The 19,853-nt window shown below is 47.3% G+C and overlaps 1 protein-coding gene across 1 annotated transcript; it reads right to left on the reverse strand.

The window, feature by feature from the left end:
• Positions 1–37: 37 nt before the first annotated feature.
• adam28 (ADAM metallopeptidase domain 28) lies at positions 38–19,426 on the reverse strand. The gene is made up of 22 exons (XM_079741677.1): positions 19,024–19,426; positions 16,663–16,751; positions 16,259–16,335; positions 15,933–16,011; positions 15,625–15,701; positions 15,187–15,412; positions 14,817–14,879; positions 13,279–13,350; positions 11,927–12,096; positions 10,025–10,106; positions 8,193–8,326; positions 7,837–8,014; positions 5,963–6,052; positions 5,320–5,515; positions 4,494–4,596; positions 3,999–4,155; positions 3,371–3,451; positions 3,193–3,286; positions 2,688–2,793; positions 2,147–2,234; positions 1,887–2,063; positions 38–1,704 (listed from the first exon to the last, which is right to left on the reverse strand). The coding sequence occupies exons 1-22, from the start codon at positions 19,094–19,096 to the stop codon at positions 1,672–1,674; spliced, it is 2,445 nt and encodes an 814-aa protein (XP_079597803.1). The 5' UTR covers positions 19,097–19,426; the 3' UTR covers positions 38–1,671.
• Positions 19,427–19,853: the final 427 nt, after the last annotated feature.

A 19,853-nucleotide genomic window follows, 5' to 3' on the forward strand; every position in this document is an offset into this window, starting at 1 on the left:
TCCCTTAAGTCTCTGCTGGCACAGAGCAACACCAGCCTCCTGCTAGGAGTGCAGAATGCAGCACACATGTTTAATCCTTTCATGTGAAATGTAAGAAACAGTGAGTTGATCGTGCATCGATCACACTGCAGGCCTTTTATGTAAGGGAAACAAAAGAAAACTGAACAGGGAATTCTGTTGAATAAGACGATCACTGAAGCAGCACTTGGTAGACAATTCCTTATCATTGAGCTGAAGTTATCTGATAAGGCATAGAAAGGCCCATCTTTTGTTCTTACATGCTGTTCACATATGTCCCTGTTCACACCATATCATAAGAAAATAATATACATTTTGTATGCTCAAATATACGCGGCACATAAAATCATGCAAAATTACTCAGTACAGTACAGTTCATTTGCAACATATTCAGTCCTATGGCAGTAAATACATATAAAATATGGCAGCCTTCCAACTGGCTTAATTATATTCCGCAGTAACAAAGCTGCTAAACCAGTTGACCCCGACCCCCACCCAGTGGTTTGTTTCTGGCCAAACTGGTAGTGTTGGCCCATCGGTCTGGTGGTTTGATGCCTGAGTAGGAGGCAGAGATGAGTGTTCATAACACCATCCCTGAAATGTAGGGCTTTTTTTTGAGGGGCCCCTATTTGTAATGTTGATTAGCCGTTCCAATCCTCCTAGTTCGTACAGTGCATGAGAAGGCTGGTTGGGGGATCCAACTAACATAGCATTCTGTATTAACAGATATTAATGTGAAAAGCCCATTTGAATATTTAAACATATTCAATATTTTTTGTATATGCTTGTTCCGCTTCAGAATATTGTTAATAACAGGTGTAATACAAATGTAGCCATCCCCATGGTGGACCATACCGTTTTCCCCCGAGCTGTAGTTGTCATTCCATTCGCCACTAGGAGGCGCCAACAAACAGTCTGATTGCACATCCTTAGATATTTTCTTCTCCATTTAAGTGATTGGTCCTCGGCCAACATAGAAAGAACATTTTAAATTACAATAAACAATAGTGTGCTACTATAAGACATTAAGAAAATAATATAATTAATTGGTTTAAAATGATACTACCAAAAATGTAGTAAAAAGGGACATTTTTATGAGTTTTGCTTGACTCATTTGAACACATTTCTCTCGATCTTTGAAATTGTTTCTCAATGGACTGGAATGAATGCATTATAAGCATTATAATTGCAATTCTGAAGATTGCACATTTGACTTGTCGGTCTCGACATGGCCTACTGAAGATAAGATAAAGAAGATACCCTGAAGGAGTAGACAAGGAAGGAAAGGATTTTGCATTGTGATTTCTTTTCAGACCCCACGTTGAAGTTCTCCGTGGTCTGTTGTCTGAGAATGTTCCCTAGCGGTGACCCGTCATATTTAAGGGAAGGGTTAAAATAATTCAGAGATCCCCTGAATGTGTAGTAGAATTAGCACCTTGTCATGTCCATCATGCTTTTGGGTGGGACACTGCCATTTGTGATGTTACTAGAGGGCAGGTTTTGAAATGGCTTGTAACGGCAAATGAATATCACAGCAAGTGGTAAAAGGGGGGTCCTTGACCATCTGGGCACCCTGCAGGCCTGCAAGTAGGTCCATGTGGGGAGCACTGGTTTTCGTACCGCTGTGAGGTAGCATCGTGCTAGCTAGCGCCATCAGGGTTTTGGTGGCGGTACCGGTCTCAGAGCCTACAGGAACAGAGCAGAAAACCAGAAGAGAACCGGCTAATAGTTAACAAAACTCATGGTATGTATTCTAGTTCAAGCACTGTTTGTTAGATTAGCCTGTTCAGCGTTGAGGTGCACTAAACCAGTCGCTAAAGGTTAGCGCCAAAAGTTTGTTGCAGGTGAACTTGCTCGATGTAAGTTACCTGGCGTACGGCTGCGTAGCTCGAGGCAGAGGGCTTGGGTTGGTTCCCAGCGGGAGGGGGCTTGGGTCGGTTCCCAGCGGGAGGGGGCTTGAGTTTGTTCCCAGCTGGAGGGGGCTTGGGTCGGTTCCCAGCGGGAGGCGGGGGAGGCGGTGCTGCTTTGGGCCGGTGTACCTGCGTCTAAGTAAAGCGTAAAGTGTTAAAGGGGGTTTCCGTTAGGGTTTTTTTCCGTTAGCATGGATTCTACGATAACGTCACCCTACCGGCGGGGTGCTGCTCTGACTCGGAGCACCGATTTTGCCGCGGTAACCGGGGTTGTCCATGGCAATGGTCTTCTTCTGGGGGTTCACCCTGTTGCATGATGGGAGAGGTTCGCTTAGTCGGGCGGCTGGACATTACAAGGTTTTATTTCGCTTGCTTTTACATTTAGGACATTTAGCAGACACTTTTATCCAAAGGGACTTACAGTAAGTACATTTATCAAAAGAAAGAGAAACAAAAATATCACTTTCGGTGCAGTAAGGATGTTCATAGAACCAAGGGCCAAGCACTTACAACCACTAGGTTAACCATTCCCTGTATACATCAAAGATAGCTAGCATAAGATGTTACACAACCCTAAGTACTATTTTGAGGTGCCAGGATGTACGACATACAATAAGTGCGTACATTAAGTGCCAGGAAGTACAACATACAATAAGTGTACATTAAACACCAGGACGTACAACATACAATAAGTGTGTACATTAAGTGCTTGCTTTTGTTTTGAGCGAGTGAAGCTGTACCACGCAGTCCGTAACTCACGTGGGCAGACTGGTTTTCGTCCTGCGCTTGTAGAGGACCCCTATCACCACGGCAACGGCTCCCAGCACCAGCAGCAGCAGGACCACTACGATGGCGATGATGCCCTCTGCAGAGATGGGGTGAGCACAGAACGACCCGGTTATAAACATCTCACCGGCAGCACTTCAAAAACACCGGGGGACATTATGGCCGTCACAACTGCACTGCCCAGGATATCAAAATAAAAAAATAAAAATAAATATAATTTATATTGTCAACAATAAAAATCTATATATATATAATAAATAAAATCTATATATAATCAATAAAAAAATGTATACAAATAATATATAATAAATGCAAAAATATATAATATCTAATAAAAAAAATGTGAAATTGGAAAAAAAAAATTAAAAAAAAAATATATATAGAAAAATTATAAAATATATTGAAATTAATCTAATAAATGGGAGTGCACACTTAAGTGAGCCCCCCCCCCTCTATTCAAAGTACTTCCGGGTCTTACCATTGGACAGACCGTTGAAGCTCTGGTCCATGGCGCTGCAGTGGGGGGGCACCCAGCCTGGCTCACACTGGCACTCCGACCGGTGGTTACACACCTGAGGGGACAGGTGTTTAAAGTGTGTGTGTGTGTGTGTGTGTGTGCGCGTGCGTGTGCGCGTGCGTGTGCGTGCATGTGTTACCGCGTGGCCGGGACATTTGGCGGAGCAGTTGGTGTTTCTGTAGACCACCTGCAGGTCCACACACTCGTTCATGTTGCACACCTGCAGGGGAGGAACACAAGAAGCCAGTCCTGTGAGCTGGTCTCACTTTAGGGGGGTCATTAGGTGGTCTTTAGGGGGTCTTGACGGCACTTTGGACGTTTGCCTCCGGCCTCCGGATTTTTTTTTTTACAGATCGTTGTCATGGCAACTACGTAGCCATGGCGACGGTGGCGTACCGCGCGCACACAGCCGTGACTTTCAACGAACAAAAAGTACAAATGAAGAATGTAAAACGTCCAACACGAGGTGCTAAGGGGAGGGGGTGAAAACAATATTCACAATAAATGATCACATGACAGGAAGAGAGTAAGAGGAAGTCCACCTAGATGTATGCTGGATAGATCAGTCTATCGGCCTGCCCAGTGGACAAATGTTGCTGATCTATCCATTATACATCTAGGTGGACACTCCCACCATTCTCAATAGCAGGACCCTTCTAACGGGGGCGACCATCCCGTTAGAAGGGTCCTGCTATTGAGAGCGCACACCGTTGAAACAGGATGGACCAATCAGGAGCCAGTGTCCGCTGAAGGTGTGGAAGGCGTACCTTTCCCTCGGCACACCTGGTGCCCGTGTCCACCTGGCCGTAGTCGGCGCTTGCCTCCGCGAAGAACGCCGCCTTGCAGTCGGAGAACCCCACCATGCGGCCGTAGTTGGGGTCCGACTGGCCGCCAGTGCAGAAGAGCTTACCGCAATTCACATCTCTGAGAGAGAGAGAGAGAGAGAGGTAGAGAGGGGTGTTTTTGAATACTGTACTCTGTTATGATCAGTGAGGCTTAAATCACCATCAAACCAGAACTCTCTCCCTTATTAATAAATATTATACCTTTTCATTTGGCATCATTATTAATATTGTAGTTGGCTTCCCTGTATTTACAATGGAAAAGCTAAGGCGTACACCCATTTCCGCTCTTACGTTCATTGTCGCTGATCAATCAAGGTATGCGTTATAATTATTTCGTTTTTTATGTAGGTTAAAGAAAAATTTAAATCTTTAGAAAAAACTCAGATGGGCACCAGGGGGCGCTGTGTTTCTACTCACTGGGGCTGGCAGGGGATGTGTTTATCGGGGGTCCTCTTGCAGAAGGCGTAGTACGTCCCACGCTTGTTGGCGTCGTAGCAGTACTGCCGGGCCACCTGCGCCGCTGAGAGGGGACGATGAGGCATGTTAAGTCCAGAGCTCTGCTGCCTCTCGGTCCGGTCCCCTCGCTGTACCCAGAGCCTCCGAGGTGTGAGGTTGAGATAGAACAAGACACTCTGTTGTTCAGATGACTCCTGTTACTCTCTGCGGTCTCAGCAGCTCCAGATGTTTGGCTGAGATCACTCAAAAACAAGGGCCTCGAATCTCCACCTCTGATAATAAAGAACTCAGGCTTCCAAAGAAAGACTTTCAAGAACAAGTATTGATTGGAATGTGTTTTGTGATTCCAAGGGAGGAGATCCAGCCTAGGAAAAACTATAACTGTACAGCTGAAGATTAAAAACTAGGACTGGGCGAAGATTAAAAGTTTTAGTTAACTCGCGATTAATCACACTTTTATTATTATATTTTAAATCCTCTCCAATTGAAGTTAAATGAGATTATCAAATGGAATGACACATTATCATTCATACCAAATGTATGTAATAAGCAAAAAGACCAAGTGATCTTGGGGTTTTTGAGTTTTATTGACTCTGGGTTGATTATGAAACTTTCGTCTTTCTGGGGACTCCTTCCTGGGCCGTACGTCTTTAACACACTTTGGGCCTCTTTATGGGGACTCCTACCTGGGCCTGAGTCTTTGACACACTTTGGGCCTCTTTATGGGGACTCCTACCTGGGCCGTACAGCTTTAACACACTCTGGTTGTCTTTCTGGGGACACCTACCTGGGCCGTACATCTTCACACACTGGTCCTCTTTCTGGGGACACTGGCCGTTGTAGCAGTAGCCGTTGCCCGCGTCACAGGGCAGGCCGTTCATGGAGAACACGTTCTCCGGGCACACGCTGCTGGTCCCGTCGCAGAACTCGGGCAGGTCGCACTCGTCCTGCGGCCGACGGCACTCCCTGGACCGCGGAAGGATCTGAGAGGAACCGAGGAACCAAGGAGAGGAACCCACGATAAGGTATGGTGTTCGCTCCTCTGGACACGTTTTATATGCATGCAGTCAATTGTAGAGAATCCAATTACAGTTCTTAAGTATTACAACAATAAATAACTATAAATAAATTAATGAAACTCTGCGTTGGAATCACAGGAAGGGAAGCCGAAGGGGGATTTCAGTTCTTTCATGGTGGTGATATCAAGCCAACAGGTGTGAGTGTCACTTGGGATGTCACTAAAACACAGGAAATGCAGATTCTCAAATGGTTTGTAATGTCTAATCACACTCACACCTGGTAGCGTTATATCACCCTTTAAGTCTAAAAACATGATCGTCCTCCATTGAATCCGGCGAAACTTCTTGATGTGGCATGCTGCAGTACAATCTTCCACCACCCGAGGGCTCCACCATTCAGGAGTGACTCACCTTGCAGTCCTCGCAGCACTCTCCGAACGCACACTCCGACCCGGTGTTGAGAGTGCACGTGGTGGCATTACAGCAGCGGTTGGTGCACTCCTACGTGAACACATGACAACACACACACACACACGAAAAGAACTACGTCAACACACAACACAGGAAGTGATTGGAGGTGCTGAATTAGGCCAAATCAGATCATGTGCTGCACCCTTTCTGGAGACTCACTTCCTCTTTCATGCTGCTGTGGAATGGCTCATAAGAATGCTTAGAGTCCATGACTACTTTTAACTTGACTCTACAGTGATATTGTGACGCTGTGCCACAGATACCATCAGTACGACTTGAGTGGGTGTTGGTTGGTAGTGCGCGGTTTGTCTCCCATTCAAAAGGTATTAGCTTCGAACCCTGATGTCCAAACACCTGAGGGCAAATTTGTAGTCCGAATGACTGACATCCTACTTAACCACCCGCTTTCTGTCCACACCAAACTTATGGTTATGCCATATTGTTTTTCTTGTTAAAGACTGCAATTTAGCTCCTGGTACATTTTCTTTATTAAAACTATTTGATATCACAAGGATTACATTTCCTGTTTTTGTCTGATTGGGTCTCATCAAATTCACAAAGATTAGGAAAAATGTAAAGGTTTTCCTAACACCATAATAAATATATAAATAAATTAGTAGAATCGCACCTTTCACAAGCCACAGGCATACACCGCATACAATTAAGCTGTGTCTGTATTGCCATAACCAATAATGATAGCCTTGACCTAGCTCATAATAAAGGGGCTGCTGCTGTTGTTTACTCCAAACCAAGGCCAGCCCCCGCAGAATCCGTCGCCGGAGGAGAATAACCCTTATCTACCTGAACAGGCCTGGGCAGATCACCGCTGGAATGTTCTCATCACCAGGCTAAGGTTTCTGCTTTTTAATGTGAACAGAGGGTAAACACTGTGTGCAGACTTCTTTCAGCACCGGTGCTGCTTCTCCTGAATCATTCAATATTAATATTGAATATTGACTCGGGTGAATAACAATCTTCTCAGAGCCGGTGTGGGTTAGCATGAGAGGAACAGAGCCCTTGAGCTTGAGAAAATAGACAGGCAATGATTATCAGTGTAGACTTAAAATCATTTGAGTAACTGAGTTGCAACACCGAGGTCTGCCGAAACAGGTTGTCTGATGGGCTCGGTGTTTCATCAACGTGTCTGAATCGTAATGTCACGTACGCATACTTGAGTCGTCCAACAAACAAACAGGGTACAGGCTTATGTGTGTTGAGCCCATCATTAAGAACGTAGCTCTAATAGATATGTTTTACAAAGTGAAAATTCCTGTTCCCTTCCTCTACCTTATTGAGCCTTTTAAGTGATACACACACTTATTATACACACTCACACACTTAACATATTTCTCAGTTTGGGCCGCATGTCCAGAGACAACAGCATTTCAACTCCACTCCTAAATGGAAACACTTCAAAACACCGGTCGCCCGTGGACAGCATCAACTGAAGTGAGTTAACGCCGCTTTCACACGGAAGGACGCGTTTTTGAAAACAAAAAAACATTTGACACGAAATGCAAAACATTCGTCCTTGCACTTAAAAGTCGTACTTAGCTTTGTGTACTGTCTTACCTTAGCTATCTCTGTTGTGCACAGGGAATGAGTTAACCTGTGAACATCCTTACTGTACCGACAGCGATATATTGTTGTTCCTCCTTCTTCTGACAAATGTACTTATTGTAAGTGACTTTGGATAAAAGCGTCTGCTAAACGCCATAAATGTAATGTAAGTGTAAATGCGTTCGTACATCTCCGTTCTCACGGCCCGTCTCTAGGTCGCTGAACGGCGGTTCTCGCTCCCGATGCGTTCTTACCTCCAGCGGGCCGCAGTCGCAGGCCTCCCCCCGCTCCAGGAAGCCGTTCCCACACACCGAGGGGGCCACCAAGCCCCCGGAGCTGGGCTTGTTCAGCAGACACCCCGGGCTGCGCGTGTTCAGGTACTTCTCGTAGTTGGAGGTGCTGCAGCTGCTGAAGGTCTTGGGGATGTCCCAGCTGAGAGCCACAGACAAGCACGTAGATTCTAGACCATGGGGATGTTCTTTACATGGTTACAATTATATTCTACAGACAACCCTGGCCCCTGGTTACAGCTGGTTACAGACCACCCTGGCCCCTGGTTACAGACCCGCCTGGCCCCTGGTTAAAGACCCCCCTGGTTGCCCCTGGTTACCTGAGGGAGCCGGCCATGATGCAGCTGTCCCCGGTGCAGGTGCAGGCACTGGAGTCGTCGTGGTTCATGCCCAGGTTGTGGCCCATCTCGTGGGCCAGCGTGGCCCCGATGGCGATGGCCCGGTCAGAGTGGTCCTAGCAAAGGGACCAACGTTAACTCCGGTACGTTTCCCAACTTAAAGGGGCCCCTAACTCAACCCACTTAAAGGGGCCCCTACCTTAACCCACTTAAAGGGGGCCCTACTTTAACCCACTTAATGGGGCCCCTACCTTAACCCACTTAAAGGGGCCCCTACCTTAACCCACTTAAAGGGGCCCCTACCTTAACCCACTTAAAGGGGGCCCTACCTTAACCCACTTAAAGGGCCCCCTAACTTAACCCACTTAAAGGGGCCCCTACCTTAACCCACTTAAAGGGGCCCCTACCTTAACCAACTTAAAGGGGCCCCTACCTTAGCCAACTTAAAGGGGCCGCTACCTTAACTCACTTAAAGGGGCCGCTACCTTAACTCACTTAAATGGGCCCCTACCTTAACCGTTACAACATATTTCATGGCACCACATAAGCAAGTTAGATCCTTGGTTGAGTAATGTTCTGTATTTGGTGACTTCCTCCCACAGTCTAAGAGCACACTTCTTTTTTTTCACACGTTTTAATTCCTTATAACAAACTTCTCCAATCCCATATTTCCTTAGCCAGGTGCAAAACATCCTTATCCTGTTTTTAATGCTGAAGTTTGTTTTTATGAATCAATCAACTTCTTTTTTTGACTTTATGAAGCTATTGGTTCAGTCCGGACTTAACTTCCTCAATCTTCATGAAACTTTACTTTATGACATGAGATGTGTTACATCCTCATATTCATCCAGACAGTGATGATGACGAGGAGGTACCAGAGAAATATCGATGATTGTGCAACACAGTCTCACTCCGAGTTCGTCAGAAATTGACACTTTGATAAGGAAATTGACAGTTTGGGGCTTTTGGCGTTAACTGCTGATGCAAAGGCGTATATTCTACCAATCCATGCTGCTTATACTCCACGTTAAGCTTATTTACTGAGCAGGTAGGGGTTAGACAGTACAGAGACAGGTCATTATGGAGCAGGTAGGGGTTAGACAGTACAGAGACAGGTCATTAAGGAGCAGGTAGGGGTTAGACAATACAGAGACAGGTCATTAAGGAGCAGGTAGGGGTTAGACAGTACAGAGACAGGTCATTAAGGAGCAGGTAGGGGTTAGACAGTACAGAGACAGGTCATTAAGGAGCAGGTAGGGGTTAGACAGTACAGAGACAGGTCATTAAGGAGCAGGTAGGGGTTAGACAGTACAGAGACAGGTCATTAAGGAGCAGGTAGGGGTTAGACAGTACAGAGACAGGTCATTAAGGAGCAGGTAGGGGTTAGACAGTACAGAGACAGGTCATTAAGGAGCAGGTAGGGGTTAGACAGTACAGAGACAGGTCATTAAGGAGCAGGTAGGGGTTAGACAATACAGAGACAGGTCATTAAGGAGCAGGTAGGGGTTAGACAGTACAGAGACAGGTCATTAAGGAGCAGGTAGGGGTTAGACAGTACAGAGACAGGTCATTAAGGAGCAGGTAGGGGTTAGACAGTACAGAGACAGGTCATTAAGGAGCAGGTAGGGGTTAGACAGTACAGAGACAGGTCATTAAGGAGCAGGTAGGGGTTAGACAGTACAGAGACAGGTCATTAAGGAGCAGGTAGGGGTTAGACAGTACAGAGACAGGTCATTAAGGAGCAGGTAGGGGTTAGACAGTACAGAGACAGGTCATTAAGGAGCAGGTAGGGGTTAGACAGTGCAGAGACTCACCTGCACCACTCCAGCAGAGTGTCCAGAGCACATGGTGCCTACGTAGGCCAGGCCAACTGTGGAGCCCTCGAAGTCAATACCGCTGGAGAAACATAGGTATACATGAGTATTATCTATTACTCATCATCATTATCACTTTTACATGCAGCAATTATCTGTGTGTGGGTGTGTATGTATGTTGATACTGTGTGTGTGCGTGTGTGTGTATGTTGATAATGTGTGCGTTACAGATATGTGTGTGTTTGTGTGTACGTTACAGATATGTGTGTGTGTGTGTGTACGTTACAGATGTGTGTGTGTGTGTGTGTTATGTACGTTGTTTGGTTGTGTGTATGTTGTGTGTGTGCATGCATCTGTGTGTGCTTGTGTTTGTGTGTACGTTGTGTGAGTGCGTGTGTATGCTTGTGTGTTTGACTTGAGCCGCTTTAAACAGGAGAAGCTCCTTTCTACACCTGCAGATGTTTCTCCAATTGTTGCCACTAATGAGAGCACTTTGTAAAGCTGAGGCATTGCACTGTCCAACCCCATGTCTTAAAGGAACACCAAGAAATCACACAGCATTCCGCTGTCCCCCTGCAAGTCCGAAAACAGGACCCTGAAGTTCAGACCTCTCCCTGAATCAAAGTGATGGCCAACTACCAAACCCATATTAAACTAGAAGAAGGACTGTGGTAGAAAATAACCGAATTCTATCACTTCAACTAAATACGAGAGTATGAGGAATCGAGGAGTCCGGAGCAAGTATGACAGAAGACTTTATTGTTACCTGAGAACAAGCAACAACAACGACCCCTGTCCTCACTGAAGCTGTTCACCATATGGTGTAATCCCCACCGAATGCATACTAGTTCTCCTTTTATGGTAGGGCCGGACACCCAGGCATTCATTTGAGATATATTGTCAACATCTGCAGCTAGTCTAAACTTTAAGTTCACGTCAGAGCCTTGACCCCAGACTCTCTGGAACCGTGTCGAGTCTCCCCTATTGAGGGGATAGGGGATTTAGCTACTTTCCACTATTAATGTATTTATATGATTTATAGGCCTGATAATATTCATAGTTTGCCATAAAAAGTAAGGGTTCATTTCTTCCATAGGACATGTGGGAATTATGTTAAACTGAAACAAGGAATTGTGTGTAGTGTATGAAATGTACTATGAAAATTGTCTAGCAATTTCGGCAAGCAAATATCAAGAAATAGGTTGTTGCAGTTTGTCTTTCTTATATTTCAAAATTGATGTCAATCAAACAGCGACTCAGTCTTTCGACAGACCCTCCAATCATCACGCCCAGCGTCCAGGCCAGTCCACTCCTCTATTCACCCCTAGAGAGGCTGAGCGTCCGGGAGAGGGAAATATCCCCTCATTTATCCAATGAACGTCGACTTTCGACGCACTAAGAAAAGCTGTTCTGTGCAGACCCATTGAAGTGAATGGACGCTGAGATTCAACAGGCAAATGCACTGTGACGCTACGGGAAACTATGAGAAGGATATTGAGTCAGTTGACCTGCAATAAGCAGCTGATTCTGAACTAACTCGTCTTCGAGAATGAAGTGTTGCAATGCATTTCTAGTAAATTAAATGTTAACACAACAGTATTTGACAATTTAATCAATTTTAGGGGAAGCTGAGCTTCCCTTGCAGTCTTATAGAAATGGCCACTGGTTGTTTGAGTGTGTGTGCAGACCTGATGCAGTGGGTGTTGATACTGTGTGCGTGTGTGTGTGTATACGTTGTGTGTGTGTCTGTGTGTGTGTGTGCAGACCTGATGCAGTGGGTGTTGATACTGTGTGTGTGTGTATACGTTGTGTGTGTGCAGACCTGATGCAGTGGGTGTTGATACTGTGTGCGTGTGTGTGTGTATACGTTGTGTGTGTGTCTGTGTGTGTGTGTGTGCAGACCTGATGAGCTGGGCGTTGTCGTTCTTTTTAATATTCAGCAGCTCCTTGTTCCTCCAGTTGTTGAAGGCGTCCAGTGTGGCGCCCGCGGGGGCCGTGACCGAGATGAGGTCCTTGGTGGACCACACCTCCAGACCCACCAGAGCCACGAAGGTGTTCATCGGCTTATACACCTGGGGGGGGGGGGGGGGGGGGGAGGTCATATCCTAAACCAGGGATCAGCAACCTCTTCAACATGCTGTGCCAGTTTGACATTTTCTCGTTAATGAGTGTGCCTTAAGCAACAATATATTAAAAATTAAGCTGAATTATGACACAGCAACCAAAAACATTTCTAGAAGACCTGGAATTGTACTATTTCCATATAGTCCACAATCATGCATCAACATTTTAAATATTTTTTTGGTTGTTATATTTGCAACAAGGGTTTACAAGTTATAATTACATGTGTCCATCTTAAAACACCATTTTCAGAAACTCATTCAAAGAAATATTTGCACTGTGAGAAATGTAAAAAACGAGAATATATGAGAATGCTGGAATCATCCACATCAATATCTTTAAGACATTACAGCTTTGCAAACCATGTGAAGGCGATGCATACAGGCCACTTGCAACAATATTTTAAATATTTTCTTCTCTATTACTCACAACATAGTTTTAAAAACTATTAATTGATCCTGTTTCAGAACACTACTTTCTGTAGCTAATTTAAACATATTTGCACTGGGAGGAAATGCCCAAAACAGAATAAAGTTAAAAAAAAAAATCTGTAGTAATGATTATGCTGCCGCATTGTGCTTTGAATTTTTTTAATAATAACAATCAAATAAAAAAAAAAATACATATATATATATACACATATATATATATATATATATATTTTTTTTTTAAGTGTGCCAATGATTGCGCTGGCCCTTGCCAGTGGTGGCATGCGTGCCTAGGGTTGCCGGCCCCTGTCCTAAACGTAGGAGATGGCTGAAAATAAAACAACGTATATGCTAAATTTAAAATAAAATCCTCAACGAAAAATGCATCTAAAGAGACTACTCCAAAATATTCACCCTCAAAACCCTTCGTCAATGATTATCTTACTGTTCTTTCCAGTTGTGTTAAACTGCTGTCTTAGTAATTCTAAATGAGACGCCTTGGAAAAGCATTTGTCATCCTTCAATTACACATCAGCGGACAAAACTATTTCACATACGGTCGTAGGAGACTAGAAATAAATTAACCAATATAGCAATTATTACATATCCGTATATTTGGCTCGACAGCAATGTTGTCACTTCCTGTGTCATCATCGTCCTAAACGCATTTACAGGAAGTTCACCAAATGGTCGCCATTGACTCACCATGTTGACGAAGTTGACAACCTCAAACAGTTTGGTCCTCAGAGCCACCTGGTTCTTCTTCATCTTCAGGTACTGAAACGCATCACATTCTGCCGTTAGACTCAAGCCCACTTCCTGTTCACTGCCAGTGTTGCGTGACCGCTGGTGTTGACTCACAGCTTTGCTTAATGTGCCCACTGATACGAGGTGAACACACATACACCCATGCAGTGGCGGACTCAGGGGGAGTCCCCCCCCCCCTCGTGCCTCCATGGTTGAAAAAGTGCCCTCAAGAGTGGCGAATACGAGAGAAAGTGCCTTATTGGCTGCCCTTTACATGTGTAAAAATTATTGGGTGCCCCTTCATACAATCAATTATGATGATGAGCCCTCTAGATAAGGAAATTTGATAACGTGCCTCAATGAGTGCCCTGTTAATTTCCTTACAGTGCCTCCATGGTTCAAAAAGTGCCCTTTACATGTGAAAAAAATGAGTCCGCCACTGCACCCATGGTGTAAGAGCAGGCTGTAATCTGAGAGGAGTGAAGGACCTCCTGAGATGGGTTCTACTCTTGGAGGAACAGAAACCTCTACCGACCTCAGTGTCTGTTTAAGGGCTTTCACAAGTTTAATAACATGTCAAACGCTTAACTTGTTCACTGCATTTAACACCTTCTGTATTTGAGTGTATTTTTGTGTTTCAGTGTGCAGTGTGTCTCACGGACTATGGTATAGACGTTAAGGATACACTCGGTCGATCAACAGGCTCGCGTTTCATAAGCAGAAACAGGAGCAGACATAGTCCGAGCCAAACCGGACCTTAAACTACTCCTTTACTTAACCGACATCCTTATCGCCATCTTCCTGACTTAAAAACAGGGCCATGTTTTCTGTGAATGAGTGCCTCGCTCCTGTCCTGGTGCGGACAAGCCCCTTGGGGGCCCTTTCGGGTCAGGCTGCTGCTGACTGAGTGAGAACAGGGTCAAGTGGCAGCGAGGGTTGATCCTTAACCTGAAGCTGGTTGTTCTGGTTGTTCTGGGTGTTCTGGTGCTCTGGGTGTTCTGGGTGTTATGGTGTTCTGGGTGGTCTGGGTGTTCTGGTGCTCTGGTGCTCTGGGTGTTCTGGTGTTCTGGGTGGTCTGGGTGTTCTGGTGCTCTGGTGCTCTGGTGTTCTGGGTGTTCTGGTGTTCTGGTTGTTCTGGGTGTTCTGGTGCTCTGGGTGTTCTGGGTGTTCTGGTGTTCTGGGTGGTCTGGGTGTTCTGGTGCTCTGGTGTTCTGGGTGTTCTGGGTGTTCTGGGTGTTCTGGTGTTCTGGGTGGTCTGGGTGTTCTGGTGTTCTGGTTGTTCTGGGTGTTCTGGTGCTCTGGGTGTTCTGGGTGTTCTGGTGTTCTGGGTGGTCTGGGTGTTCTGGTGCTCTGGGTGTTCTGGTGTTCTGGTTGTTCTGGGTGTTCTGGTGCTCTGGGTGTTCTGGTGTTCTGGGTGTTCTGGGTGTTCTGGTGTTCTGGTGTTCTGGGTGTTCTGGGTGTTCTGGTGTTCTGGGTGGTCAGGGGTGGGCTCTCACCTCGCGGTTGTCAGCCACCAGGAAGAGCTCCAGGTACTTCTGCCTCTGGAACAGAGTCGGGCCCTGGAGGGACAGACAGACAGATGGACAGACAGACAGATGGACAGACAGACAGATAGATAGAGCGCGCGTCAGACCCCCGTACGCAACCGCCTCTGAGACCGCGGGGACTCCCCGCTCCGCGCTCTGGTTACTATGATTACCGCGGTGACCGCGGTACACCGTAACCAGGCAACCCATGGTTACCAGAGTAACCGGTCACCATGGTTACCAGAGTAACCATAGTAGGTCGGCTATGGTAGCCATAGTAGGTTGCCATAGTAACCGGAGCGTTCCTCCCCGCTTCAGACCGAGGTGGCGGCGGACTCACCGCAGCCCGCGAGCGGCTGCGTCCGGTCGGCGGCTCGAACTCGGCCCCCCCGTCCTCCCAGGTCGTGTTGGTGACGCCGCACACAGATGGGGCGGGGCCCGGCTGCGTGGGGCCGGGCCGGTCGCCCAGCGCCGTGACGGCGTGGTCTCCCTCGTCGCCGCCCTCGCTCGCTGCCACCGCCAGGGGCTCGATGGCGTAGCGCTGCGCCGCTGTCTGGAAGTAGCCCCTGATCACACACACACACACACACACACACACACACACACACACACACACACACACACACACACACACACACACACACACACACACACACACACACACACACGAGTGGTCATGGAAATACATAAAGCCTGTTTGTGTGTCTGTGTGTGAGTGCGTGTGCGTGCGTGCGTGCGTGCGTGCGTGCGTGCTGGCTTGAGACAGTTGGATGCTCACCTGAGGCCGTCACATGTGCTGATGCTGGCCGTTGATTGGCTGTCGTTGACGATTCTGCCCTGGTAATAGCAGTGGTCCTGGGGTTGAAGAAACAGTAACACATACATTGAAGAAATAAAGTATAATATAAGTATATTAAGTATGGCCCTTATTAGGACAATAATCAACATATCTTTCTGAACTCTGAATACCACCTTATGAGAGGTACTCTTTAAATCCCAGAAGTGTGTGAGGAGACATTAGAGTGTTACTTCAGAGAGGGTGGAGTAAATAGAGGTTTAGGGTTGTAGGTGTAGGTGTCTGTTTACAATGTTGGTGGGCGTGGTCGTGACCGGGCTCCCATCGTCAAGGTAATACGTCTCGCTGTAGTCGTCGGTTATCAACTCCCTGATGACACAAGAGATGGACGTCACACACACACACGCACACATGAACACACACACGCGTTCACACAGATGACCGGACCCGTGTCACATACATGACCACATCCTCTTTGTCCATATCCTCGTGCCTATCATGCATCCCACGATGGCATCACCAACCACGGGGTTGGTTTGTGATCCACAACCTCTTCCTGATGCTGTCCCCCTCAAACACAAACTACGAACTATTGAAAGCCGGTCCGATTGTTTACCTGTTTCTCTCCAGATGCATTTCGATGTCTCTTCCTCGGACGGTCATCGCATATTTCAGAGAGTCCGGCCGTGAGTACTAAAAAAGCGAGAGAGTTAAGAGGTTTTCAGTGACATCCATCCAGTTGACGTAGTTCCTGCTTTGTGAAGCGAGTAATGAACTATATCTCTCTGACCTGGTCGATATGAGGCTCCTTAACTCTGCTTGTCTCTTTTGAGGCAGTAGTGAACTACATCTCTCTGACCAGGTCCTTATGAGGCTCCTTACCTCTGCTAGTCTCTTGTGAGGCAGTAGTGAACTACATCTCTCTGACCAGGTCCTTATGAGGCTCCTTACCTCTGCGTGTCTCTTGTGAGGCAGTAGTGAACTACATCTCTCTGACCAGTTCCTTATGAGGTGCCTTACCTCTGCGTGTCTCTTGTGAAGCGAGTGCAGTCTGATCGGTCGGATGACTTCGTACTCCTCGGTTCTGTCCGGCTCTGCACCGACGCACGCTGGAAAGAGACGGCTTTAATCAACACCTACTGCTAAGACAACTGTCTATCCCCGGCAGGCAGTGGCTCAGTGCCAGTCTGATCCAGGCCTCGCAGACCCCTCCCTGCTCCTGATGACCTGTCTGAGGTCGCTGTGAGGTGCTTTGCATGCTATCTGCTGAATGGCCGATCTCAGATCTAGCGCTCCTATGATACTGAGCTCCCATCGGATCTTGTCAGACATGTAACTGACTTATAGGTAAATATTTCCAACAATGGCCAGTAAAACCATTAATGTAGATAAGTGAGCTGTGACTTTAAGGTTGACAACTTGCTGAGCCTAACTTGAAAAGGAGAACATGTTATTTTTTGTGTTGACTCACACACACATTCTGCCTCTAATGTAGCCAGAGTTCTTCAGAAATTCCTCTGGAGGTTTAATAAGTAGCGACATGTCCTCATGTTCCCTCTGCCCGGTTAACTGACGATTATCCTCAGAGCCGCGCGCTGTTTTGACACAAGATTCTTGGGCGGTGCTTTTGGCAGATCTGGGGGCGTCTGAGTGGAACACATTGCGCTATTGTTCTCTGCCAGTTTAGTATCTGGCTGATATGAAGTGTGTACACAAGCACCGCTAGACAAGCTGAGACACAGTAGCGATGTGTCCCAGTGGTGAGCTGGAATCGGAACCTCTTAGTGTCTACAGACTGGAGACGGTCCTCTGATTGACATGCTGTGTCTCCAGTCCGCGAGCAGGAGCAGGGAGGAGGAGGTGGAGGTCAGAGGAGAGCTACTGCTATTGTTTGGAAGTTTTAGTGATTAGTTAGTGAGCGTGGTGAGGCATAAATTCCTTTCTGGTGTTTGCTGTGCTCTGCTGAAGAGTAAGACACTCACACTCTCACACACTCAGTCACTCAGTTACTTATTCACTCACTCACTCACTCACTCACTCACTCACTCACTCACTCACTCACTCACTCACTCACTCACTCACTCACTCACTCACTCACTTACTCACTCACTCACACATTAACATACTCACTCACACGCTCACTCACTCACACACTCACACACTAACACACTCACTCACTCAAACCCTCACTCACTCACACACAAACTATGGAATGAGGTTTCACAACAGTTGTCTTAGTGGAGTTTCCCGGTCGAGGAGCAGAGCTGAAACAAGGTGCTGCTGGGTGCCACTGGTGAGTCGCGGTGTACTCAGGAAGGAGGGGGGACGGGGGGGGGGGGCACAGCTGACTCATGTCTCCGGTCACAGGTGTGCCGTGTCACCTGAGTCAAGGTGTGGCTTTGTTGTGGTGCAAGTCCAAGTCTCTAGAACCCAAACAAGCACTTGGCGCGCCTCTTAGCTTCTAGCGTGGTGGGTCCAGACAGAAGCTACCGCCACGTCCGTATGCACCGGTCTGTAGAGCAGGCTTGAAGAATCATGTCGTGATGGCACGTACGAACACTTTAGCTAACTACCCTGAACCTCATCCTACCAGGAGTTTCAAACAGCACTAACGACATTCACATTTCACATTGAAGTTAGGCCCTGCATGTGCAACGCCTGAATATATTACTGCACATATATGACGAATATACATATGTAATTGCACAAAATTTGACCACCAGGACCACCGTATCTCACCAGGGTAATATATTGCAATTGAAAGTTGTATGGATAACTCGTTGCATCCGTTCGATATTTCACATGACTCTTACTCGTGTGATTTACTCCACCTCCTCAGGTAAGTTTAGATGTCAAGGCTTTGCTGCAGGTTGGGAGAGTCATGCACACAGCCTAATTCCTCTGGTCTTCTTCTGCCATCCCGTTTAACCCCAGAGCGGACCCATAACACCGCAGACCGCTCCCAGACCGAGTGCCGCTGGAGACATTTCAACATGCAGGTCCGCCACTACTGAGACATCGTCACCTGTTTCTCCAGAGGGTCTCCTGGTTTTGCCGTGTACTCATGTCCGAACATTATAGAGAAAATATCGTATTGCTACATTCCTACACACCTAAACAACACCTAATGCAGCTCTGCCCAAACACAGCTCCTTTCCTGTTGTGTGACGCAAACTTCAGTTACTCATGTCCTTTTAATGGGCGACGCTAAAGCGCACTTAAGCCTCCGCTGACAGACGAGAGAGATCTGATGAATGGATCGCCCCCGGGTAATCATTCCCTAACCGGTTTAGCTATGAATTAGTTAGAGAGAGAGAGCGAGAGAGAGGGAGTGGGAGGGAGACAGCGAGAGAGCTCTGGTTTCCCTGCTGGGTTACTCACCTGCGATCGAGAGCAGTGCGCTGACCCTCAGAGCCCACAGCAGTAAGAGGAGGAGGGGGGAGGTAGGGGCCATTGTTATCCTTGCTTCACACTCTCTCACGTACGCTGCAGTAGCAGTAATGAAGCCTCGGTCGCGGCCCTGCCTCTTATGTCTTTGTTTCCTCGTTAGAGGCCCCGCCCACCTGCTCTCTGTCCCTCCTGGTTCACTTCTTTCTCCTCCTTCCGCACGCCGCTCGGCCTTCACAGACAGTCGGACAGGTCTTCGCACGCCCCCCGCCTCCGCGTTGCCGATGGGTGGAATGCAGGAGAAAGCCGCGCAGAACGGCAGATTCCTCTTCCTCCCAGCGACTCTGAGAGTGACCGTTTACCAGTAGGACAAACCAGTTCCTCCAGTCTGTCTCTAACAAGGTGACAGGCTGGAGGCTCTGTTGGGGAGGCTTGAGCGCTGATTCTACCAGAGGCTGAGCTCCAGAAATCATCGAGCACCAAAAGGACCCCCGGATCAAGAGAGGAGGAGCAGACCTCCAGAGAGAGGAGCAGAGAGGAGGAGACCTCCAGAGAGAGGAGCAGACCTCCAGCAGAGAGGAGCAGAGCGCTGTCCTTCCGTCCGTCTGCTCAGGGTGCAGACAGGCGGCAGTGGCGGCCGGTCCGAGGGGAGTTGTCCACTCTCTCCATCTCTCCTCGGGACGCTTCCAAGAATCACTTCTCTATTCACTTCTCTATACTGGAGCTCGCTGTCCGCCGCTCTGAACCGGCGAGTCAGCGAGTTTGAAAGATCAACGGCCGTCTGCGGCCGTCCATTCAGAGAAAGCCTCCCTCTCCTCTCCCTC

Source organism: Pollachius pollachius, assembly GCF_949987615.1.
Source record: "Pollachius pollachius genome assembly, chromosome: 1".
In the NCBI taxonomy this organism is placed as follows: Eukaryota; Metazoa; Chordata; class Actinopteri; order Gadiformes; family Gadidae; genus Pollachius; species Pollachius pollachius.